General features: G+C 42.7%; 2 protein-coding genes across 4 annotated transcripts; one reads left to right on the top strand and one right to left on the bottom strand.

The window, feature by feature from the left end:
* Positions 1–6,441: 6,441 nt before the first annotated feature.
* Positions 6,442–13,376, top strand: sybu (syntabulin (syntaxin-interacting); the record flags this gene model as incomplete). Its single annotated transcript, XM_080857307.1, has 7 exons — positions 6,442–6,465; positions 6,749–6,938; positions 7,662–7,859; positions 9,579–9,675; positions 10,005–10,160; positions 11,822–11,977; positions 12,209–13,376. The coding sequence occupies 7 exons, from the start codon at positions 6,442–6,444 to the stop codon at positions 13,374–13,376; spliced, it is 1,989 nt and encodes a 662-aa protein (XP_080713433.1).
* A 4,735-nt stretch (positions 13,377–18,111) lies between these two features.
* Positions 18,112–25,997, bottom strand: ebag9 (estrogen receptor binding site associated antigen 9). Of its 3 annotated transcripts, none has more exons than XM_080857480.1 (7): positions 25,942–25,997; positions 25,152–25,248; positions 24,172–24,250; positions 23,806–23,964; positions 22,847–22,954; positions 21,853–21,947; positions 18,112–19,977 (listed from the first exon to the last, which is right to left on the bottom strand). In XM_080857480.1, the coding sequence occupies exons 2-7, from the start codon at positions 25,232–25,234 to the stop codon at positions 19,860–19,862; spliced, it is 642 nt and encodes a 213-aa protein (XP_080713606.1). In that variant the 5' UTR covers positions 25,235–25,248; positions 25,942–25,997; the 3' UTR covers positions 18,112–19,859. The 3 variants fall into 3 exon arrangements, with proteins under 3 accessions (XP_080713606.1, XP_080713604.1, XP_080713605.1); XM_080857478.1 differs by having other exon boundaries at positions 25,703–25,996; XM_080857479.1 differs by having other exon boundaries at positions 25,877–25,969.
* Between the last annotated feature and the right edge of the window lie 729 nt (positions 25,998–26,726).

Below are 26,726 nucleotides of genomic sequence, written 5' to 3' on the forward strand. Positions count from 1 at the left end.
CTACGCACGCAAGTGGAGAGCCCACAGACTGTTCGCGGAAACACGCCCACTCGCAGACGCTCATGTAGACCCACTTATTGGCGAACTTCTCCCTTTCTATCCTACCGTTGGGACGAAAGAGAGACACCTCCGACGGATTTGGGAGGGAGGAATGGGGGCATGTCAGAGCGTCGTAAGCAACCTCACAGGATGCCAAGCTTACAAGTGGGCTAACATGTTGACAGAGGTTAACAGGTCGACACAAATATTCGCAGAACTATGGCAACAGTGAAAATTAACCGGATCGTCTAAAGCCTGGATTACGTTGGTGGTGGCACTGGAAGCTCCCGTGTTGACCGAATACAAGACAACAAAACTTAAAATCCACACTTTTAGATATTAAGTAAAATCACCTGTTTTTGTATTTTATGTTATCGTTTTATTTTACCTCTTCATTTTAATTCTATAACAACATTTAGCCTACTGGTTTTAGCCAGATGGTTGGAGTGGCGACCACTTGTTTTAATGAAAAAAGCCATCCCGGTTATAGGTTTTTGTGCAGTTCTTCACTTGCCTATTCTTCTGTTACTCATTATTTGATACACATAAAAAAATCCATTCTTACGAGGCAACGGTGTCTCGCGAGCTGTTTGAATGTTGTAGGCCGACTGGAGAGACTTTAGTGGCTTGCATAGTTTCTTGACATTTGCTTCCTCCTACCGGTCATTAAACGAAACGCATAATGGGGCAATTAGAAATCCGCTTGACAGTAGAAAATCAACACCATATGTAGCAACTCCAACAGCCCATGATTTATGTGTTAGCCTACCATCTTGTCCCTATTTCTGATGCGTCACCTAAATATTTACTTTGGTGTAAGTCGAAATTGCTGGGTCATGGCAAAATATTTAGGGGTTGTAACAAGCAGTATTAAGGACAGTTTAGCCTATTAGCTTAGGACAGGTCAATTTCTAATGTGTGTGGATCAACAAACTAGCAACACTTCAAATAACTGATTCCATAGCAGCTGTGTCATTCAACAATCATTTATTCTGCAAAGGTATAAACTTTTACTAGCCAGCCTATACATAAACAGATGTCACGTAGTAGGCCTAATGCTTTAGTTAAAATTGATGAATTGGCAGCTGTTATTTGCATAAAAAAATACATTCAAGTTGTTTATTTATTCATTTTGTACCAAACACACTCAAGGTGGTGTAGCCTATGTGATCAAATGTGTGCTGATTGCAATTGTAATACCAACTTGCAGCTACTGTATATGTGTCAGTCAGTGAATAAATAAATAAATACTCAGGACAAGATCCGACCCAGTCACAGACTGTTGTTATACTACCTACATTTCACCGACAGAGGGCAACAGACTCAGACATTTGCCTGACACCTGCGAAAAACTCAAACACCACCATCTAAAATGCCATGTGATAATCAGCTGGCACTGCACGTGAGATCGACGATTGGGTTATTCTATTGTTAACTATGCTTTGAAAATTTCCATTCAGCTCTATAGCACATAGGTTCACACGAAGGATCGAATATATTAAAACGTAGCTATACAAGCTACATTACAATTAATATTTGGGATACAAGAGTTCAGTCAACAATTCAGGCTATGTAAATTCACATTGGCTGCAGGTTGTAATTGTATGCACTACAAGTTGTCACATACACATTAATAGACATTGGGGGAAAGTAGGCTATCACCAAACTCAAACACCTCTGCTGAGGCTTCTTGGCTTCAGGACCATGGAGAGCCAACGCCGTGATTTGATGGTATCTATCGCATCTCTTTCGCAAAGGGCAGCCAGCATTCACTACCAAGTAGGCAACGGAATAATTTACGTAGCAGTGACGATAACACGACACGGTGGTCTTCCAGACCTTGTTGTGATGGTCAATCGAGGGTTAAAAAATATACTGCGTTACATAACGCACTTGGACCATTAGTCCCATTCTCTACGTCGCACTTGCACTGTCATTCGTTTGCTTCAGCATCTTGCCTCCACCGCGCTCGCACCATTCTGCATACCCTCGCGGCCCCAGCAAAAATTCTAGGAGGAATTACGGCGCACCAGCCTAGTGGACATCGCTTGGTTAACATCCCTCGCTCTGTGTGTCCTTTGAGGTAATCCACCCCAGACAAAAACAGGGATTGAGACAGGGTCTGCACTGTTGTTTAGAAGCGGACACGAGAGTGACACGCACCATTGCGTAGAGACAATCTTCGTCGACATATAAGGCAAGTAAGGTTGAATTTTACAATATTACGGTGTTATTGTCATTAATTTATTGTCATTGGTAGCTTCACGACTATACATTTGTAAATCAGCGAATTCCACAATAGAAACAATAAAGCAACCTTTTGGTTAGATGTAAGTGTAAGTGTTAGTGTAAAGTGAAAAAAAGAACCATGTAAGCCAAACGATCATATGATAAATAGCAGACTACTTTACATTCCAGTGATGCTTTGTGTGATTGTGGTGTTGTTTTGACTTAGTTGAGGGTGGGGCTGGTTGAAACCAAACAGTTTGACATTTGTTCAGCACCATTTGTCTCCACGCTGATCATACATTTCAGCGACACATCCATATCCACACACCATTCACACAACCCATATATCTTCTGTTTGCTCATCTACCTTTGTCTTACACCATCACCATTCATATCTCAGGATGTTTCTTTCCTCTCTCTTATATCCTATGATGTAAATAACCTGCTATGGAAGGATTGGTGGTTTTAGTTGTCACAGCAGTAACAGCCATGTGGTGCTCCCATTGTCTTAATGCCTTGATATGGTTTGAAGCGTTCCAAACACAGTATCTTAAAACTGAATTGAAACCAAAGTGAGTTGCTTTAACAGATGGGTAAATCCCACAGGCTTTCTGCCCCACTGATTTATCTCTAGATGAGTTCAACAATGGACCTAATGACCCAATGAACACTGAGAGGTTTAATAGTTGGAGGTGTTTGAAACTGTACAAGAATGCATTGGATGTTAACAATTCATAACATTTTAGTCCACTTCTACTCAGCACAAAAAAAAAAAAAAAAAAAAACTGAGAGCAAAAATGATGACTCGTCAATTTAGAACCTCCCTCCAACAAAATCTCCTATTTTCCACTTTGTCCCTTTTAACTGTAATGTAGTCTAACCCACACACACACACCCTCACTACATGTGTTCTTTACAGGCGTAGATCATACCTAAACTCACTGGACTCTCATAGCCTCACTACTACTTTAAATAGCCATGCAATGACGACATTATGCTGTTCAAAACAATCCTTCACTGTTGGCCTGTTTGTCCAAGGTTCAGTGAAGATGCGTCATTCAGAAAGGTCAAATGACGTGGGGGGTTATTTTGAATGACGTAGAGATTTAGTCAATCGAGAGGTCAAACTCAGCGGATTATATGTGCTTTAACACATACTCGTACAGCTTCACTTTTAAGTTTTGACTTCTGATGGAGGTGCATTTGGCTCCGTCAGGCAGCTGCCTTCTGAGCCTAGTTGGTCAGATAGCCTGTGACAACAGTTCTCCTCGCTCTAGCTGGCTCTGGATGAAATCACCTCTCCCAAGAGCTGAGGCTGTCACCCATCTCCCTCTCCCTACCCCTCTCCCTCCCTCTCTGTCTCTCCCTCTCTCCCTCCCTCCCTCCCTCCCTCCCTCGGATGGCGTTCTGGCTGTTGGGAAAGCACAGCGGGGGCACCTTAGCCCCTGTCTGTGCCTGCTTCTCTGACAGCATGGTGACTGGGAGCCTGGTGCAGCCTGTTTATGATGGGCTCCAGTGGAGGCTGTGTACAGGGGAATCTATTCGTGTGAAGTGGTAGCCTGTGGCAGGGCAAACCCTGCTGCTCGTTAGCTATGGCAGAATGTAAACCTCTGACAGACTTCAAGCAGTCCAGCTCAAATTCTGCTTGGGTCTTGATGTGTGGTATACTAAGCAATCTTCTAGAGATATTATACAGTATATTTGTATTTTAAAGATGCAGTATGGTGGAACTAAATCATCAAGGTTAGCAAAAAGGCACTTGTGTGAACTCTGTGTTTATCCCGTTTTATCAAAATGAAACACAAAATCCAATTAACTACACTTTTAACTACACTCTTTTCGCTGATGGGATCGTTCTGCCTCCAATGGGCAAATCAGTGTCTAAATTCCAGACACAGCCCTCACAATGAACGCTCACAAGGAAGAACGCTTGCTGTCTATCTGCCCGTGCCATGCTTTGCCAACGCCTACAGTAGCTGCTAGGCACACTGCTCGACATCAAGGTAACAGCCAGAGCTGAAACAATCTGAAGCGTCAACATTGGGATTTCTCCACTGCAAGGTGAACCGACACCCTCCGGCCTCACAGCCTCTCTCAAGAGCCCAATCACTTGATCTGGAAATGATTTGCTAATGCAATTTGGTCAGATCAGGCCTGCTTTTGTATTGTGTTGCTAAGTCCGTTGCTAGGAGGGCACGGATTTGGAGTGCTGTTCTGGCTGAGTCTAATCTGATTCGGCTCTGGGGGACGGCAGCATGCTGTTCGGGAGAGGGGCAGCTGAGGGGTGGGTAGCAGTGGTGGGAACACAGCTCATCACAGAAATGTGTGTTTCGCACCTATCCGCCGTGGTGGGGCCTAACTGTTCGCACAAATGACAATCCATTGCAACTGGGAAGCAGACATTCTTGTTCGTTTGTGTTTGGAATTCTGCCCATTTTGATCTGGAGGACATGGTTACGGTCTGCCTGTTATGGTAATGGCATTCTCTTCTCTTCTCCTCCCATTATATAAGTCCATATTTTATATTCATATTCCTATCATATCATGACTGAGTCATTGGTCACTCACGTTATACTTTCAGGACTCTGTGACCTAAACCCAGTGCCTGTCGCAATGCCATCGGGTCAGGTAATATTGAAATATTGTATGGGGCCATTTCAAACCCAATATCTCACAACAAAAGGAAGATTTGTGGAAACTGAGGACTCTTACCTTACTTTTTAAAATCAGAATGACTGGTTCTTCAACATTGGTGCTGATAGAGGATTGGCCTGTGGCTTTACAGCAACATTGCGTTGGAGCATCTGGAGCCTACATTAAACAAAGACCAGAGAACAGGAGTCAGTGAAGTGAAAACGCAACCCTTTGGGCTCAATTACGTCACTGGTGATGACAAAAAAAAAAAAAAAAAGCATGTACCCTTACATAACTAACCCCCTCAACCACTGAGGCTGATAAACCAAACACATGACCCCAGTCTTTTGGAGATGGGAAACGAAATTAGGATGTCAAACTCAGTCAAGGGTGGCATGAACGTTGAATTATTGAGCAGATGAACACAAATAATACACACAGTAACAGCCACAAGGGAAAACGCCCCTGGAAGATGAGGAATGGACATGGATTAACTCTTTGGTGCGTGAAGCTCTGATTAATGAAAGCCAATGCTTTTAAGCCTTTTGACACAAGATGGATCCTTTGGTCATGGACAACACAACAAACACATGGATTACATGTATTCATTTATGTAATGTATATTTCATGAAGCCAGGATAACCATTACCATTCAAAAGACTAAACCAACGGTCGTTTTGGCAACAGAGACATTTGAATAGTTGCTTTAACTACTACATTCATCTCAAACGTCCTCACTTACTCCAATCTTGACTCATTAATTTATTGCATTGCAGGTCTTTTTGAAAGTCATGGACTGACATGCCCACTAACATACTGTTCATGGCATTTCACTGGATTACTGTGGTTGATTTTGGTTTCATACTCACACCTAACTCTTCTAACAGATGATCAGATTTCAATTATATATTTTTTCAAAACTGTGCATGAAAACCTATTATGTAACACTTGCATTCTTGATGAGGCCAAGTTAATTACGTTGCATAAGATGTTTACGTCACGTTTAAAAAAAATAAGATAAGACTATATTTAACAGTCTTAACTAATTAACTTTTGGCGGCATTACCAATTTGTAATTTGTATTGTTAAGGGAAAGTTCACAACAGATAACTAATTTGGCCAGGCCAGTCAATAAATATTGACATACCAAATGTATGTTAGTTTTACCACAAAAAGTCGTTTATACTGTTTAAGTTGTTATTTTCTGTATTTTATTTGGCAGTAGGACCTCTCTATCGAATGCACATTCTGAGATTTGAGACCGAGTGGTCTATTTTAGATTCCTTACCGTGAGTTCAGTTCAGGCCTTAGTGTACGGTGTACACGAAGCAGTGACTGGTTGTTTTCCTGCCAACATCGCAACTTTCTGAATTGGAAAGCGCACATCGCAGGCTGCCCTTGCCCCGCCGTGTCCGAACTGAGTTGAGACAGTGATGCCCTTGTTTCTGACTACTGTGTGCCACGTGTCCAGATGCCGTATAGGTCTAACTTCAGGTTTTTCCCCTGACAGGTCTGCAAGCAATATCTGGTTTTGACAGAATGGGACCCTTCCAGGACTACGAGGTGCCTGCTATTCTTTCTACAGCGACGGGCAGGCTGAATAGCCTATCTGTCCAAACGACTGTTTGAAATAGTCAGTGCCCAAATCAAGTTCAGGGTGAATGGCTATGTGCTGTTTCAGGAATCTGAATTTCGCTTGGCCACTTGTTGGTGGTAAAGCGTGAGACTGGAAAAGCTGGGGACACTGACGTATAGCCTATGCTGAATTATTTTCATTTTCCTCTCGCGATAATTCTGTTTATATTTTTACGTTCTGTGTTACCTGTGCGCCCTTGATGTCCCGTAGGAAAAGAAGTCGCCGGAGAAACAGAGCCCCCGCAGCCGCATCCCCATTCCAGTCCTCTACCCACCATCCTCACCCAAGGGGAAAACATCGCCCTTGCCTGACCATCCGCTTTCAGAGGAGGAAATCAAGGAATGCGACATCAGCTCACAGCTCTCAAAGAGGACAATCAGCCCAAATAGTTTCTCCTCCGGTAATATACCACTTTGGCCATTTTTCTAACAAATAAATAGATCAGTGTGTTATTGATAAACTTGTAAATCACGAACTTCTCCACACTATAATTAACTCAATTCAAGAATTGTGTAGGTTCACTCCAAACTAAGTTGGTTTGCTCATTTTCATAACAAGCCACCCATTAATTGTGGTTTCAACTGTCATAGTTCTTTCAATCTTCCCTCCTATTGAATATGCTGTGATATGCTGTGATATTTAATTGAAATGTAATTGATTTGGTAGAAGTGAATTAGTACCAAAAATATCGTATGGTATATACTTTCTTATACAGTGGTTGATTAATGTTATACACAGTGTAGCAGCTCTGTTGTACATGACATGGCAAACTATCATGTGTTCAGGAGTCCTCCCTTTCCCCCTCCCCTTCTCTGACTATGCATGGGGTCAGGCTCGCTGTGTGTCTCTCTCAGCCCGGGGACAAGATGATCTCAGAGGGCCATATGTTCCATTTGTGCACGTCAACACAGCTCTGTTCTCCAACACTATTTAGTCATACACATGCATGTGCCTCATCTGTACCCTTTGACCCCCTTGACGGTGGTTCTGCATGGGAAATTAGTGCAGTCTTTAAAAGGACAGACACAGCGAACCTTGAAGTTGAACCTTGATCACTGTCTGTCTGTGTGTGTGTGTGCGTGTGTATGCATGTGTTTCTGCCTCACACAAAATCTGTATGCAGATGACACTGGATGCCCAAGCAGTCAGTCCGCTTCGCCTGCCAAGACCCCATCAGGCTCTGAGAACAGTCCCGTATGCTCCCCGACCCTCTGTGAGCGCAAGGCCCAGACAAAGAGGGTGAGGGTGGATGTGATGGCCGAATGGAGCTCCCCCCCGACTAGGCACAAGAGAGAGCAGAGCTCATCCAAGCGGCCCAGAGGTGAGAGCTTCCTGGTTTCCCTCTCCCCCGCAGCACTGGTTCTTGGCATCTCAACAGTTCAGTTTGGATACGCCAATTTTGGTATTGGTAGAGTTTTTTGGTAGATTGCTGGTTCCTCTTACCCTTTTCAATATGCAGAGCACAATTCTTATCTTGTAGTTGTTTTTAAAATGGATTTTCAGGTGTAAGGATTTTATGACTAGTTTTGTATTTGTGAAATTCAGGCCAACAAAACTTTTGACAGAAACCTTTTCGAAACAGCATCACAACTCAAGTCAATAGTTCTTTATTTGTTTTATGTGCATTCTAGTTTATGCACACTAATGTTACACATCTTGCGAACAATCTGCACAGGTCAAAGTACAAAGATGGAGATAATATGGCACATGTTGTACAATATGGTCTGGCTGGTGGTGATGTTTCATGTGTCTGAACTCCATGTATAAGAAAAGGCGTAGCACAGAAGCCTATGGTGTTTGTATTTGTGTCTTATGGTGACTTACATGTTGTTCCCAGTCAACTGCTACTAGGCACGAGTGTGTGCCTGTCTGAAATGAAAGGGGAGGGACCTAAGTCGAGTGACAGGTGGTGTCTAATTGCTTTGGCTGGCATGCTGTTGATTGGTATGCCACTTAGTCCTCAGTTTTCCTATCAGCCTAATTAGTGGTAGTTAGGTTTTTTTAGTTTCTTTACATTGGTGGGGGGCATTGGCCGTTAGTTGAACTCACAAGGTGTTGAGGGATTGCTTTTCATAGCAAAGCAGTGTTTGACTTTAGTTATTCATCACAGAATTTGGAAAAGAGCACGTCACTATGGTTTTGTCACACGAGAAGGGTCGTTTCTCAGGTTGGTATGTTCTGTAATTTCAGATGAGTTGTTCAGTCCGTTCCCTCCAAGTTAACTCATGACCCCACTGGGAACTAATGAAACGTTGCTGTAGCTTTCTGGCATAATTCAGAAAAAGGCATTGTTCAGTGAAATGGACCTAAGTACTCAATTGTTACAAAGATGACGTGTAATCCAGGTGTGACCTTTTGTTCATTCGTTGTTCTGATAATGATATCATTGACTGGGCTGGCTCTCTGCCACGTGCTCTTAGTTTTATTTTGGGTACATACTCAGAATATTAAGACCATAGACATAGAGGTCTATCATCAGAGACCACTGACTGAAGTCTATAGTTGCATCAGCAAGGTGTTGATTGAGGACATTTTCACTGTTGTTCTGGGGCTGAGTGCCTGTCTCAGAGTGAGTACACCAGGTCATGGAGAGTCTGTAACCCAATCTCCTCCTTAGACAGTCCTCTTTGATCTAGTCTCTGACACTGAAAGCTTGGGCGGTGAGCAAGGGTGCAAAGCCTTTTTTCCTCAGTTTACATGCTAGTCGTAGGGGGCTATGAGCGCGTTTAGGGTTGATTCTTTAGCAATGTCTATATTTGTTGTACATTTGGAAGTAGTAATTGATTATTTGAATTTGAATTGCAAGGATGGTTCCTGTGAGATGCATGATCATGTATGTAGACCTGGCTGAGGTCTGCTTGTATAGACAAGGAAATGCTACACGCAAGCCTATGTCTGATTTTGAGTTTGGGGAATTGAGATTGGGACTGCTAGTTTCTTTTAAAGTGTCTTAAGGGTAGTGCTAAAAAAGTGTGACTTCACCTCGGTGATGGTTTCCTCACTTTCTGCCACAATCTTACCAAAGGGTCTGTCTTTGCAGGGAGCGAGGCAGACTTTAGTTCCTCCAGTAGTGCTGGAAGCACCAAGACCAGAGAATCTCTGTCCATCCCCACCCAGAAAAAGCCATCTTCACGCAGGTATTTAGCACCTTTCTACAACAATGAATTGAAGACAATGCAATCTTAGTCTTTTGTTTTGTTTTCTGTTGCCTAATGTCCACGCTGTTGTTTTCATGTCCTGTGTCCTTTTTTTATTAAAAGAGTAACGTGTCCCTTAATCTTCAGTATATTTCTAACAGCATGCTGATGGCAGAAATAGACTGATTATCTTCAGGACCATCTGTTTGGTAGTTTGCTGAACAATGCTTGTCTGAGTGTGCCATGGAAGTGACAGGCTGCAGGCTGCAGCTGACAGCTCCAGGCACCCATACTGATCACTAACACCTTTACCTTGCTCTGTCCTGTAGTCGCGGCGCCCACATCAGAAGCCTGCCTGTGTTTAAGCCAGCAGGAAGCCCCAGTGCCTGCCGAGACTCCGATCTCTATGCTCCCTTTAGGACTCCCCCCAAAGCCCCCTCCTCCTCCTCCACCAACAGCAGCAGCAACTCCAGTCCCACCATCAGGTACTATATGAGTGCTCTGCCCTGGGCTCGGGGACACGGGCTCGGTGTGAGGGTGTGTGTGCTCTGTCAGACTGGCATGGGTGAATAGGTCAGTTATTTGGCCGAGACTTATTTTTGGGTTTAGTTTATTTATATATATATATATTTTTTTATTTTGTTTCATAATCCGGCAGTGTCTGACAGAGGATTACACTGGTTATGGTCGGGTTGTGTTTTGATTTTTGGCAGGATTGTGAGTTGTTGTTTTTTTTCTCCACTTCTTGGTTACTGCCTGCTGTTGCTATGGCAAAAGGGGAGATTTTTGGTGGGGTTGGGGTAGTTTTTCAAGGACTTGACCCATTAATATTTCATTCTGTCAATATTTTGATTGGGCTCTTTGCATCTAGGATTTCAGTAGCGTACTGGGGTCAAATTTCATTGCCTGCTTTCAGCTCCGGTGCTTGGAGTCACACCAATGGTGGTTTAGGGTAATGGGTTTGTCAAAAGACTGTTTCAACTCCTCCCTGAAGGCTGTGCTATAAACATATTTACATTCTCTTCTAGGCATTAGGATTAATTTGAGGGTCTGTAATTCAGTAGTTGGGGAGACTCTCTCCTCTACGGTAGGTTTTTTATTTGTAGCTGACTTCCTGTTGACCAAGCTATAGAAAGTCAAACGTAGTGGTCTCTCTTTCTCTAGCAACCGGAGTCAGATGAGCTCATGATGCCTTCCCTATGTTAATTCTCTCGGGGGGGCTGCAGCACGCTGCAGTGTCAGAGGCACTATGTTGTGACTTATATGATCTGTTCGGCATGATGGGAGACCTCTCACCATTCTTTGAAAAGCTAACAGAAATGAATTGGAACAATGTAACAGTCGTATCTTCCTCGTGTGTGTGTGTGTGTCCTGTGTTCTTTCTGCCTGACTAAGCTTTCTCTGTGAGATGTCCTCATTCTCCCCCACCTTCTGCTTCTCCCGTTCTATTTCGGGCAGGGATGCGAAAGCTTGCATCAAAGCTTGAGCACCAGGTTGCTAGGATATTATGCTAGCTCTGTTGCTTGCTCACTTGCGCATAGCCCTGCTCTGCATAGATACATATTGCCCCCCCACACTCCATCAAACGTTCCTTTTATCCTCAAATGCTTCTGAAAGACGCTTTCTCTTTTTTTTTTTTAAATGGCATTGAGGATTAATGGCAGGGGTTTCAGTTTAAAATTCAAGCTACACATGTGAACAGGTGGAAAAGCTATCTGAATAGGCAATATGAATACTTTGGTATGTACCCAGCTGTACCTGTAGTAGACAGCGATGCGGTACAATACTGTTCATCACATGCCCTTTCTCTTTCATCTGCCTGATGGTAGGCATAGGATCATTTTAGCTTTTGGGTAAATGTTAGCCCTGCAAAGTCAAACTGTAATTGACTGGCTGTCTCTGAGGGTCTATTCTGAGCTTTTATGTTTTGAGTAGTGCAGCATCAAGCCTCCTTGTTGCCTGGTCTAGTTCCTTTTCCCCTCCTGAGTAATAGGGAGTGGAGCAAACCCATCAAACCTCCAGTCGCTTATCACCAGAACACCGTAGGCTAATGCGGCTGGCTTGCTCTCTATTCGGTCCAAGTGTTTCAATACCCAGAGAAGGACTGGGAGTGGAAGCTGACGTGTCACTTTCTCTCCACCAACAGACGGGCGCGCGCTGCACGATACCACTCGTGTGGGGACAGACATGGTATCAGGCCTCCAAACCCTGAGCAGTACCTTACACCCCTGCAGCAGAAGGAGGTGACCATACGGCACCTGCGATGCAAGCTGAGGGAGTCTGAGAACATTGTCCATGACCGGTAGGTCTTCTTCTCTCGCTCAGATCTTACTTTAACCTGTGTTTCTGGTGTTAATATTTGTATTCAGCCACCTAAGAGAGACATGCTATGGAAGCTTAATACAGTAGACTTGGTGAAGGGCCATTTTTCGTTAGGAGGGCATAGTGCTGTTCTAAGGCTGTTGCATCACTGTGGAATGCTCAACTTTTAATGAAAAGAAAAGGACTGTTCTTCTTCTTCTTCTTCTTCTAGGGAGTCTGAAGTGGTGGATCTGAACGGCCAGCTGGAACGCATGCGGGAGGACTGGATCGAAGAGGAGTGCCACCGCGTGGAGGCCCAGCTGGCCCTGAAGGAGGCACGCAAGGAGATCAAGCAGCTGCGCCAGGTGGTGGAGACCATGAAGAGCAGCCTGATGGAGAAGGACAAGGGCATCCAGAAGTACTTCATCGACATCAATATCCAGAACCGCAAGCTGGAGTCCCTGCTGCACAGCATGGAGATGGCCCAGAGTGGCTCCACCCTGCTTGATGATCCCACCCTGGACTTTATCTGTGACTCACCAGAAAAGTCTACGACAGACAAGATGGAGGAGGAAGATGTCAGGGGGGTGCCCGAGGAGGAGCTCGCAGACGGTGAACTGCTGGACAATGATGAGCTGGCCAACCGGACAGACATCCTGGAGCAGGCCCTCATGTCCACAGCCATGGACTGTAGCCAGGACCTCAGCACCAAGCACATGCCACCGCCTGGCGTATCCATGTTCGGCCACAGCAGTTTGGAGGAGCACAGCACTGACCAGTCCTCCTCTCCTGAGCCTCCACTACCAGTACTGCTACTAGCACCACCACAGCAGACCATTATACTGAGCACACCAGAGCACAAAGAGGTTCAAACAGAGAACCTGTCCTACACTCCTGACCTACAAGATCTCCTCCTGCAGCTGCTGAAGCTCCAGGGAAGTGGAGCCCCCAACTCGGCTCTCCTTTCATCCAGCAACATTCTACAACTCCCGGCCCTGCAGTATTCCAACCCGACCAAGAGGGCAGAGTTGACCCGAGCTGATCCCGCTCCCTCTGCCTCCGTGACCCCAGGGAGCTCCAGTGATTCCGGCCTGTGTTACTCCGAGCCGGAGCCGCTGAGCCCTCGCTTCATGGAGGAGCTGGATTTCGAGGTGCAGAAGGGCGTTGATTCGTGTAGCGCTCCGTCGATGACTGTTGTGGAGAAGCGCTACTGGAGCAACAGCTTCCTGGTTGATTTGGTGGCTGTGGCGGCTCCGGTGCTCCCCACGGTCGCTTGGCTGTACTCCCGGCACGAGATTGGCGGGGGAGCACCGGTGTACAACATCGCATCGCTTATCCGGGGTTGTTGCATCATGGGATTGCACTCTCTCCGCCATGCCACTCACGGCCCTGACATCTGATTGGTCCTCACCCCTGCATCACCTCAAACCCCCCGCCCTCGCATGCACTATCTGACAACAGCACTTGACCATCTGCTAAACAACCTAGATTATTTGTTGTATTCTTTTGATTTTGTTTTGTACAACCGATATAAAATCACCTAAAGGATTTTGATGTCTTTTTCTTTTTTTTCTTTTTCTTTGCACTCTTGTAAAGTTGCCGTAGTTGTAGGCAAAATGTTAAATGAAAAGGGATTTGTGTGTTTTCTTCTGTTACTTAGTTGTTCTTTGACTTGTTATTTAAGTTGATGAATTTGTAAGTGATCATCTGGTAAGATGATTTGTTGTACTTGTGCAGTTCTTGGCCTAGTTTATTTGTTTCCTGTTTTTTTTTTATACGAGGAATGACTGACTGAGTGGAGAGTAGCGTGATCGACTGTCACTTGAAAAGTTGCACTTGAGTGAAAGGAGGAGCTGACCGTAGTTAATGTTTTGCTTCAGTAATAGAAGTGTTCCAAAAAAATCTTATCCTGCCAAAGCTTTTTGTCCCTCAGTTTGTGCTTGGTGACATGAATTTTTCTCCTTGAGGTTAGAGCTTTTTACATGTTCCTATTTGTGTACCAACCTGTTTGTAATGACAGTCAACGCTACTGTACAACTTAACACTCGTAATGTGCCTGAGCTATGTGCAATATCATTTGTTTATATCAGATGTCCTAATATATTTATTATTAAAGCATGGTACCCCCAACCCATTCAGACTGTTCCTTTATTTATATACCTATATAAGAGTGAGTAAAATGCTTCTCATTAGTGAAGAGAAATGCAATGATTTAAACAGGTGAAGGGCCATTAATTTATACCACAGAGGCTGGGAAGCTTATTTGTAATCTTCGGTTAAATGGAGAAAATACCATCAGCCTTTGGCTAACGGGAGAAGTCTTAATTTAAAGTACTTTTTGTTAATTCCAGCTTACAAGTGATTTAATTTGTTGTTAATCCGTTCAAAAGAGGATAGCTCGCTTAAGCAACAGTGGTGACATCTTGTTGCCGGCTGGATGACTGATCTGAAGTCTCTACAGGGGGAGGGCAGAGGGGACCCAAGCTGGAGACAACCTTTCTGAGTCTGACAAACCACGGGGTGAAAATTGTTCTCATTATTCAAATGCTCAAGGATGGTAATTTCTTATGCACACTCCCAAATGTTCTTTCCATTGCAGTGTGTTACGTAAAACCCTTTTAAAGTTTAAAAAAGGAATTTTCAATGTCAACTAAATCCCCCCAGGACTGAGGGGAGTGCATTAGTCGTTCCTTAATGGTGCTCTCAAGTCACGCAAACAGCAGGCAGGTACAGAACCTCAGCTCTGGCTGAAAGTGAGGGAGAGAACAACTGCAATGTTCTTATGTAACCTGTCTCATGAATATTGGTTGGTCTTGTTAGGATGCCGGTGTAGTGTTTATTTTAAAAACAGAACGTCGAGTAACACGCAGTGATGTCACCCCAGCCCGAGGCTCTTCCACAGCGAGGGGAGTATGACACTGCTTCCTGTGGCCAGATGGGGGGACTTTCAGTTGCATAACCTAGGCCTCCACCTCATTACACACACATGCACACGCACAGCAACTCGCCAAAGCAAGTAGATGTACCGCGTAGTGGTGTGTAATATGACTGCCGCAAAGTAAGAAAATGGGCAAAAAGGTAGTGAAATAACAAGAATAGGTTTGAAAACAATACTAAAATACTACATGTAGGCCAACAAATATTGTTATTTATAACAGGACAGGGGTATACACCATCATAATAAACAGGTTTAACTAAATAAGCTGCAAGCAGCGATCATTGGGGTCCAAGCAGAATGTGCAAACTGCACGAAGTAGTGAAAGGTTGAAATGAGTCAGTTAAATCTCAAACTATGGATGAAATTGCACAACATTTAAATTGTGTCCACATAATGTGGCAGGGATGCAGGTTGTCAAATTAGGTCAAGTTTGAACCTTTACTCCACAAGATATTGGCTAGTAAAGTGCTAGAATTTAGCTTTGGGCATTATTCAGTGGGTGGCCCCACTCCACAGATGAATCATAATGAGGGTAATGCGCCCAGCTTGGCATAATCATTTTACAGTTTTTGGCAAAACGGTTTTCGAGCTTTTGATCGAAAAGTGCTTTGACCCAATTCAGGGGGCACTATCACCAAGGGGCAATCCATGCCTAGGGACACAAGCCATATATTCCGTATCAGACATGAAGAGCTACCAACATACCAAGTTTCATGTGGACTGGTTAAGTGTTAGTAGGTTATATGATATCGTCGACCAAAAAAAAGGGGAAAAAACCTTTGACTAACACAGCGCAGCGGAGGTAATAATCATCACTGCTTGGCTCGAATCCACACACGCTGAGTTCCAGCTTGGTTCAGAGAATACGGGATGTCTTACATGACTGTTTCGGTTCCAGACATCAACTCAGAGGCTTCTGGGAAAAACAGAATAGGGTGGGAGAGGACGTCAGCAAGCGAGCAAGCTGCGTCCTACCACAGTCCTCGAGGCCCAGTAAAGGTCACAAGGCTGAATGTTTCTAAATCCTCTCTGACAGACATGCACAGTAATTTAAAAAGAAAAAACAACACAAAGCGATACCCCAGATTGATCCTTGTAAGGATATCCCTTTTATCTGGACAGCAGATTTGAAATACACTGTCAAATCCATTTCAATAACCCAGCGAGGGCATGTTATTAAAAACTAGCCAGCACAGCAATGCTGTAGCGATGAGAGCCGGCATGGTTCCCACAATGGCTGACGCCTGTTAGAGAGGAAGAAGGAGGCTGAGAGAGAAAGTGGGTCAGCCTCATGTCTGGTTTGGGTGATTTTTTTTTTTGGAGGGGGGGGGGGGGGGGGGTGGTTGTAAGGCAGATGGGGATCATATCATCATAATGTCACTCTTGTAATGCAGGAATGGGCAAGCGTGCTACTTATTTAACAGGAATAGGCTAGTGCTACTTATCTAGAGGATCCAAATCCAAGCATTATCCACCTTGCAGAGAAAGAGCAGCTTAGACAGGGCCACTGGAATAGACAATGAAAACAACAAAATACTTAATCTCTAATAACTCATGAACAGTTACAGGGATTAAAGCAAAAAAAAATCATCTGACTGAAAAAAAAAAAATCGGCCCTCATTTTGGGTCGTGGCTGCATACCGCCTCGATATTTGAACTTCACGTGGTCTATTATCACTTACTAGTTCAAAGCTAGGGCATAAAACCAATAATTTTTGCAAGACTTCACCATTCTTGTTAATGGGCTATAAATGACAAAATGATTTACTGAAATCCAGGGGCATTTAACAAAAAAATTGGGGGCACTTTTAGAAACTTGTGAAATAACATTTAACCTTTGTTCAAAATAATAAACACACTTATTTAGGCTTACAGTATATGAATATTAACAATTGTCATCAAATGGCAATAATAAGACTATTAGGCATTAGTCTACAGATTCAAAGTGTTTTCTTAGATTTTTTGAACAAAAACCAAACAGACAACGTAAATTAGACAATCGTATTCTTCTTTCTTTGTGGTTATTAGTTGTTATAGTAACAACAACTAATACAATCTTTTTAAAGGTAAAAAAAATGTTTTAAACAACTATTAACAATCGTTTTTGTTTCTTTGTTTTTTAATAATAATAACACATTATATTTATGGATTTTTGTGTTACCTTTATTCATGTACCTACCATAGTAGGCCTACAGGAAATACAGATTAGACTAGTTAGCTAGTTTGCAAGCAAGCCTTTGTAGCCAACGTACTATCAGAGATAGCTAACGTTAGCTAACTAACATTAAACTAGCTTAAACGAACTAAATCATTTCTAAAAGTATTATTACTAGTTATCATTCACCGTAGGTGATGCGTGTTGTTTGGCGCTTGGTGACGAAGTACCATGTATTTCTGAACGTTTTCGCTCCCCTTGTTGGAGCCAGTAGAAGAATTTACCTGTGCTGGTTTGACAACGATTTGGGCAACTCGTTGTCCACAATTCCGACATGCCTTGAAAACAAAACCGGGTCTTTTTATCAACGTCGTCGTCATCCTCCACCACAAGCCAATCTAGCTTTCATTTTTGACAGTCGCTGGGTGTGTGAATTTTATCTTTTAGAACCTGAGATGGTGACAGAGACTGCGCTGGTCCTCATCTCTCCTCACTCTCGCAGTCACAGGTCTGATTAGGAAGCGCTCCAAATGTGTTTTGTTAGAACGTTTGTTTCTACACGCAACAGTCAAGGCGAAAATCAAAACATTAAATGGCAACTGACCGGGTCATATAGGCTACAATGTTTTTGACACGTTCATTGAATAAGTATTACTCTGCTAGTAATTTTAGGGGCAAAATTATATTTCTTAGGGGTAGTTTTGCCCTTTGCTCTCGTGTATTTCCGACGCTGAAATGTGCAAATCATATCAGTGTCTCATTTTTGGCCTTATGCGAGCCGAGTTGACGGAAATCCGTCATAGCGACGGAAAACTTTAATCCATGCAGTTAAAAGAGAGATGTTCTTTATTTAGGAATGGATCTGATGCCTTTATTCAGAGTCTCTAAAAGGGAGTAAATGAGAGATATGACAAGGTAAAGACTTGCGGTGAGTTGTTATATTTGGGCATAACCTACAAAAATGAATAATTTAAAGTCAAATATCCAAAACGCAAGGTTGTTTTAATAATACATGGCACAATCTCTTGAATGTGCATCTCTCTTTCTCTCTCACACACACACACACACACACACACACACACACACACACACACACACACACACACACACACACACACACAAAACTTTTCCACAGCTTGTGCCATCTAGTGGGCCACACATTCAAACACAAAGAGTGAAGATCCACACATTTATTACAGACAAGGAAGGAATGTGCAAAATAAAAAAAGAAAGTCATGAAAAAAAAAGAAAGAAAACATTTCTTATCTTTGACATGAGAAATGACCATGCAACTTCCACCATCTTGCTACATTTGTTTAACAAATTGGCCTGTCAAAATAAATGCTCCAAAGCCACCTGCCAATCATTGTAACTACTTTTTCCTTGAGGCTGGAGGATCCAGCATCACTGCATGCACAGATAAATGAATCGCCAGTAAATATGTTCTAACCAAGCACCTCACACTACCTGGATCCATCAACTGGATCTCCATCCAAAACATCCCTTTGTCACATCAGTTTAGCTCGATCAGAAAAGCCCTGAATTACAGTGAATCATAGCGTGCGTGCACACACAGACACACACACAGACACACACACAGACACACAGACACACACACACACACACATCCTTAGCTAACAAATGAAACAGTTTAAGGCCTTTCATCTTACTCTATGCCAAACAGTAGGGTAACATGTTGAGGTGGGCGGATGGTTTTGGACAAGGACTCCTTTACCCATTATGTTTCAGTGTCACCCAGCAGATGGGTTTAACTCCGTTAGATTGGCCTCAGAAACACCAGTCAAAACATTCATGAAATTTGCTCCATGTTGCCATGACAACGTAGCAGTGCTGCTTCAAACCCACACGTGCCTCACTCATCATCCTCATGCACTCTCCCAACTCCATCTACTGGTTATTCCAAACATAGCTCACACATACACATTAAATAGCAGTTGTTGCTTTAAAAACGAAAACAAAACGTATTGCTGAGACAAGACTGACCGGGTCTGTTTTTTCCCCCAAAGCAGAGCAACAGGCCGTCCACTGGAATTCAGTGTTCAATGCAGATCAGGTTTGAACATGAGAAGACCTTTACATTAATGTACAAAGAGAGAAGGGGGGGGGGGGGGGGAATTTCAACTGGTGACGAATCATTTTGTATTCTAACTAAAATGCTACAAATCAACAGTATGTGCTGGCAAAAGCCAGATCCATTCATTTCCAATCTTCCATTAAGTACAATCCACGCAGCCCATCAACTGATTGGTCCAAGCGTCTTATGCACAGTAGGACCCTCAGGAATATTGCTCACTTAACCATAATTAGGGGTATATGTATGAGAGAAAAAGAAAAACTAAATGAGACAAAGCATTTGTCAATTTGATATTATTCCACTCAAGATCACTCACATTTTCATAAATAAGGAAATGGGGTATCAAGTTCTTTCCAGGGCACACATGTCGTTTGGGGCACACACACACACACACACACACACACACACACACACACACACACACACAATATTCCTGAAAGGGAAAGAAACACTTCTCTTTTACTGTATGTTCTACAATAAAACTGCGTGAGCACAGAGACACTCAGTGGCTGCCCATAGATGTTGGGAAGAGGTTTCAGGGACGGGTTTATATAAAATAGGCAAAAAAAAGAACCAAACTCAGCGAGGATGGAATTTACTTTGTATATCTAGTGAACTGCAATTAACCAAACGGACGACGAAGCGATTTCTTTGTGTCCGTGAGTGTCCAGCGCTCATTAAGAAAACAGGAAATGTTAGGAAAGCTTGACGGCGATCTTCTGTTCCTTTTTCATCATTCTCTGCACCTCCTTCTCCATCTTCTTCCTCTGCTGTTCCATGGAACGTTTTTCCCTCTCAACCAGCTTCTGTTGTCTGCAGCCCAAAAAAACAGAGAGAGAGAGAGAGAGAAAGAGAGAGAGAGAGAAAAAAAACGAGTACGTGAGATACAGAAACTTCAAAGCACTGCGCCTCCGAGCCCCCTACTGTCAATGGGGGATTTGTGCTTCAAAGGCAGAGATTCAGGGAGAGCTTCTGTGCAAAGGCTGAACACTGCTGCAGACTACCCCCTCTGGAATAAGCCCCAAATTCTGATGAGTCATTAACACACTTCTGTTCTACAAGATCACAGTTTATCCAAGTCCTGTGCATCCAGTCTGACCCTCTTAGTTACTGATATGTGCTCGTGCTATAGGGAGGAAGATCTTTTAATAGAAGCGTTGTCTTACTTTCATGGTTCATATTACAGTAAGTTATGTCAAGGACAGTACATGTTTAAGTGTGATGGTATCCTATGCTGCCATCTACTGGATATATAGTGAATCACATAGGGAAAAACCTATCCCTTCTGATCAACCTAGACAGGTAGTTGTTCCTATAGGTCAGTGGTTCTCAAATGTTCTGGCCTTGGGACCCGAATTACCCACAGTCATTAAGTTGGGAACCAAAATTCAAACCATTAAAGTTAACATTAACATAGGGCCTACCTGTATCCCTGCATTCATAGCACATTAGCTACATCTGACATCAGATAGATATTTTTAGTTATCTGGAGACTATTTGCTTTACCAGACCTGGGGTGACAGAACTTTCTCTGTTACAAAGCAATATAACTGAACGTAAAAAATGAACGCTAAACATTTTTACTTTACTACATAATTATGGCTTCTAACACAAAGTCTCATATTTAAGATAAGTCATTCCACGTCTCAAGAAAAACCAGACACTGCTATAGGTGACACCACTGCTTACACAGAGCTGTAAGTGGAGGGGGAAAAAACTGTGGATCATAATAATGCTCTCCAACTGTACCAGATGACACCTCAAGACTGATACTAAACAACAGGACACAATAGATCAACTACTGGGAGGTATTTAAAACACAAAACCATTTGTTGTAAAGGCCATGAGACGAGATTCATCTTTATTCTCGTTATAATTGTTAACTGCACAACATTTATTTATTAAAACAGGCTATAGTGGCAGCCATTCCATTTGAGGTCAACACATAATTAGCGAAATATGTACTGACTAATATGTATTCAGAGGCTGTGTAAACATACAAGGATGAAATCAACTTCTGCTTAGTATATTTTCCTACATCCCGACTTTATTTATTCTTCCACTTTAAAGAACAAACGTGATTATGTTCAAACTGACTTGAAATGTGTGTGCATCATGACAGGACTTGGAAGCATTGATTAATGAACTTCTGCAGCAGTTAAAACTATTGAAAGCACATGACGACAGTTCAGTTGTAAACTTTTAGAAGACCTCACAAAGGTCAAGGGACATCTGTAACTTAGCTAGGTGGCTATACTGGTATCTGATTTAGCATCAGTAGCATATTATTGGCATATCAGTGGGGTCAGATGGGGTTAATGGCAAATGAGGGCACTGAACTGTTCACCATGAGAATGATTGAGAAGGCCACCTCTGTTAGGCAAGGTGGACTGTGATAAGGAATGAGAACAGAGGAAACCAACCAATAGTGAGAGAGAGGAGGAGAAGGAAGAGAAGAAAACACAGAACGCAGAACAGAACCCAAAAGTGTCCAAAAAAAATCCCAGATAGATACAACAGTATGGGGGAAGCTATAAGGGCAAAAACTGTGACGATGACAGGAGGGAGGGAATAACTGCCAAGAGTACAAAGATGTGAAATGGACAGAAGAAGGATAAAGGAACGTGAACAAGCTGGAGGAGGTGGAGAAGAAGGAGGAGGAGAAGAAGGGCCCAGGCCCCACCCTACCTTAGCACCTCCTCTGCCTCCCAGGCAGCATCAGACGACTCGTCCTCCCAGGCGCTCGGGTCCTCCTGCCAGGCATCCATGTCTCCCAGCTCCGCCTGCACAGGGGAGAGGACACACAGACTTTACACACCCTCTCAGGCTGTACACACCTCCATATACAAGCCAAGGAGGAAAACAAACAGATACCATAGTCCATTGCATGAGCTGCAAAACTGTTACGCCAACAGTCACTGTCTACGGCTGTGTGGAAATAAAATGCACAACAGGAGACACTGCTTTTCACTGTGTGACGTGGAGGAAACATGCCACAACGAAAAGCAAAAGCATTTCCTTGATTCCACTACCTTCCAGAGAAACAATGAGAAGGACAATGAAGGACAATGAGAATGTAAGAATATTACACACTATTTTTACTTTTTAGTCTATTGTTGCCAGAAATGTAATCATTTAAGATAACACACTTATCCTGAAATGGAAAATATCTTGTTTTTCAAGTCATTCTTGCTCTTTCTGTCACTTTATGTGGCAGTCATATAACGCACTGCTATGTAGTACATTTAGTTTTTTTAACTGCTTGCCTGGAGGCATCCTATTAATACAGTTTTCTCTTGAGGCACTTCATGTGACACAAATGATAACTGTGAAATCATATCCGTCATGGTGGCACATCATGTCCCTTTGCAGCTTCCACTGAAGCCTAAACATGACCGGAAAATAATCAAGCTAGCAATCGCCCTTGCAGATTTGGTATGCTTTGTAATCCAGTGTTTAACAATGCCTTTTTCTTAATGATCAGCACCACCCTGTCTTATCAACTGGCTTACCACACTCTGGCACAATAAGCAACATACAGATCTTTATGCAAAGAATTTCATTTCAGTTTCAACAATGACACAAATTCAGCTCTCACAGCTAGCCACTGCGAACTGACAAAAAAAAATATGTCATTTGATTTTGAGTGGGGGAGAAAGAGAAACGTGTCGCCACCACTCACCGATGGAGTAATGAAGGACACGTCCTGTGTGACCGCCAGCCTACTGGAGAAGCCTGTTGAGTTGTCTGGAGCAGAGAAGGCCAGGGGCTCCCGCTTCTTCAACACAATCTGAAAGCAGAAGAGTCAAATCCTTCACATCTCTGTGGTAAACTTGAATGGGTAAACAACATTCCTATTATATATATGCAGATATAGGGACAATAGTGCTAAGTGTCGCTCCACTGGGAGGGAAAGGTTCCAACACCACCCAAGATCATCCCTTTAATGGTGAAAATTTATATGCACTTTAAGTTGCTTTGGATGAAAGTGTCAGCTAAATGAATGCATGTAAATACAAACATTTCTGAAAGCCAGCATCACAACTTTCTCAAAGATGCTTTCCTGAATTCTTTATTCAGATTATAAGTCTAATGGTGGCCTCCGGAAACAGAGCTGTGCAATGACTGAACCTCACTCCCAGATGCTTGAATAGACAAGCAGGTGACAGAAGCTAAGCCTTTCTAGCCTGCCCGCCTTCAATGCACCAGGTTGCAGTTTTGAGTACAGAACGAGACTGTGCTTCTCACAATGCAACTTACACTGGTGCCATAACCTGGATTTGGAGTGAACTTTAGTTGGGGTTGACTATAACAGTGGTTAGCGGGTAAGGAAATATACTCCCTAACAGCTTAAGAGCTTAAGTTTAAGATACTACTAGCAAAATATTCTAGGCCTCATAGCTAGCACACCTTCATTCAGTGACTGAGGCTGCAGGTTTGAGTCAAGTGCAGGACCGAGCTTCTCACAGCACAGGCTTCATTAGCAATAACGGGTTAAATAATGAGGAACGCAAATCTACATCTGGCTGCTCCTACCTCATAGGACACAGGCAAATTCTTTGCAAACCATTCACAGGGGTAAACCAACAGAAAAACCCATGTTATGTTATAAAAATGCTAACATTCAGCATGCAACCACACCTTTTGGGTTTTCCTGATGGTTGGTGCCATGTCTTTAAAGTAGTCTGGCTCCGCCTCCTCATCCTCATCTTGCTGTGGAGGCACCGCCCCATTTCCTCCCTCAATTTTAATGCTGGTTGGAGCATCTTCATCCCACGAACTCCATTCCTCAATTTCTGGCTGCAGGACAGGAGCGGAAATACAGGAATCCAAAAAGATCAACACATCACTTCACAGATCACAGCATTAAAATGACCACAATTCTCCATCAAGACACACTATGGATTTGTTAGAGCTTTGCCATAAGCATATGTGGGAATGAAGTATGTTTATCTAGCTCTGCCCTCGGAGAGCTGCTCGTGTGATATGAAGCTACCAATGACTGACCTGTTTGGGTACGGACGAAAAATCAACAGTGGTCGGAAGTGTGATCTGGTCACCGCTTAGCTTGCGCAATCTGCCAGTCCTGTGTCACAAACAAACAAACAAAATACATAAAACACTGTGCTCCATACAAAGATGACAGTGATATACAATGTGTGAATTTAAAGTGTGTTAAAGGCACCCAGTGCAACTTTCGAGGCTTAAAAATAAACATTCAATTTCTAGTCTTTTTTACACGTAGTAAGTTTCAATAACTCCATACCATTACACACCGACATTCAAGCAGCAAAGATGAGACGTCGTTGTGTGGTGAGAACTGATAGAAAATCGATAACAACAACAATTGCCGCCATTTTCTTTATTTTTTGTAACCTACAATAAATAAAGCAGGCTTCCAGTCAATGGAAAAAATGGCTTCTCCCCACCCGCGATTGTTGTTGTTTACGATTTTCTATCAGTTCTCACCACACAACGACGTCTCATCTTTGCTCCTTAAATGTCGATATGTAATGGTATGGAGTTATTGAAACTTACTACGTGTAAAAAAGACTAGAAATTGAATGTTTATTTTTCATTGAATGTTTACATAAAGTTGCACTGGGTGCCTTTAAGTGTAATCTAATGAAACATCACTTGCATACATATTGTATGTGCATTCTATGTTTGACTGTGGTGAGTATAATACCTAGAAATCTACGTAACATGATCACATTTACTAGGTCAAAAACATATCAGTGATTTCAAAATGTTGCTTAAAAGCACAGGCTGCATCTGACTAGCGGGGAATGAGGTCAACACACGCACTGACAGACTAGAGGGACATATTTAAACTTACACCTTAGCTTTGTAGTACACCCTAGTGGTTATATATCTGATAGATCCTGGTAAGTGACATAGTGTACTATACTTTAGATAATGCTGCCGTTTTAGCACTTTCTTGGAGAACTGATACATACACGACACAAAACACAATTTGTTCTTACCTGCATATTAGTCTTTTGAAGAAGGAAAGTATTGTGGCAAGGCATGTGCATATCTTGAAAAGGCGGAATTGGGTAATGGCCATGTTTGAACATATATCTGCAAATCAGAGGGGAAAAATGTGTCGTAACTGTCTTTTCATAGTCAACTGAAGTAACTTGACCCTAGAAGTCCAAAAGAAATTATTAGCAATAATGTAGCTAAACAAAGCTCATTTCCCATACGTTACAGTTTTAAATAACATTAATGCACTAACGTTACCAACAATCAGATGTAACACACCTATAATAACTGTAACAGACTCTTGTCTAGTAAGATACATTGTGATGTGATTGTGTTTTTAATAAGAAACATAGATACCGCTATCTGACGTTTGCCTCCTTACAGCTGTCCTAATACTCAAGCTAGGTGGCCCTACCATATGTAAGGATAACGCTATGTAGCATGATGTGTTGGGTTACAACGACAACGAATTGTGACAATGGATGGATACTGTCGGTCTGAAAAGATAAAGCAGACGGTAACACTTTATTGTGCTAACATGAATACTTACCAGTCAGATCAATACAAATGAACTGCTATCGCTGAATTCATTAGCTAACCAGTCAAAGACTGTAAACTGCCTCGTTTAGCTTGCTAACAGCAATCCCTATTCTCACGCCTTTGGGATACAACAGATTGCTAATCACGCGTTATTTCCCACTTTCCCTGCTGTGACAAAACTGACCAAGTCGAAGTATTGCATATCGACTGCCGGCACAGGACAACGTCCACTACAAATCGTGCAGCTACCTCGTCCCCGATTTCATGTCAATCCCGGAGAATTGCCGTCCCCGCACTCATTGCACCTTAGATGCCATTTTTACACCAACAGGGAAGTGCACTGACTTATGAGGACCCTACTCAGGGATGACCAAAGCCATGCCTGAATTTTTTCACTCTGATACAAATACAAACCTATATTGATGGTATTTTTCTGAATTCCTGAGTTGTTGTTTTTTAGGATTCATATTAATAACAGTCCATACATATCACTTCACAGGTGAGTTTACATCGACCGAAATTAAGTTTCACATAACATAGAAGTTTTTGAATTTAGTCTATAAGTCAGAGTTGCCTCTTAATTTCCAGAAAACATTTTTTTTTTTAATTGTTAAGAGATTGCGCAATATTTTCACAACAGATAAAATGAATGCACGAATAACAAACCACGTTTAAAGACGTTTGAACCTTTGAATTAACCCTTTACTTTAAAAAACGTATTTTGTTAAGTATGATTAGCCCACTCCATGCACCTTATGGAACAGTATGACGCGATATTACGGGGCGGTCACTAGCACAAGGAAATGTTTCGAACCATTCACTTGATACCACACATGATGGGTTTATACAATAATGTGCCTGTAGTTAATTTTTTATGGTCAAAAAAGGGGTTGCTAATTGTGGAGTTGATACACAGATACTACATATAAACTTCGGACCAAACAATAGCTGCTGTATTGTTTTATTGTGTTTTTTCTTGGCTTCTAACGCTGAACGATTCAGCAACTTTCTTGCTCTGGTATTTCGGTATCGGT

This window comes from Sprattus sprattus, assembly GCF_963457725.1.
Source record: "Sprattus sprattus genome assembly, chromosome: 19".
Lineage (NCBI taxonomy): Eukaryota > Metazoa > Chordata > Actinopteri > Clupeiformes > Clupeidae > Sprattus > Sprattus sprattus.

Excerpts from the sequence above, each read along its gene's own strand:
- ebag9 (XM_080857480.1), bottom strand. The coding sequence starts at position 25,234 with ATGGCCATTACCCAATTCCGCCTTTTCAAGATATGCACATGCCTTGCC. Across the intron at positions 23,965-24,171 it reads TTTCGTCCGTACCCAAACAG|CCAGAAATTGAGGAATGGAG; the intron begins GTCAGTCATTGG and ends CCTGTCCTGCAG. Across the intron at positions 21,948-22,846 it reads TGTCCTTCATTACTCCATCG|GCGGAGCTGGGAGACATGGA; the intron begins GTGAGTGGTGGC and ends TCCCCTGTGCAG.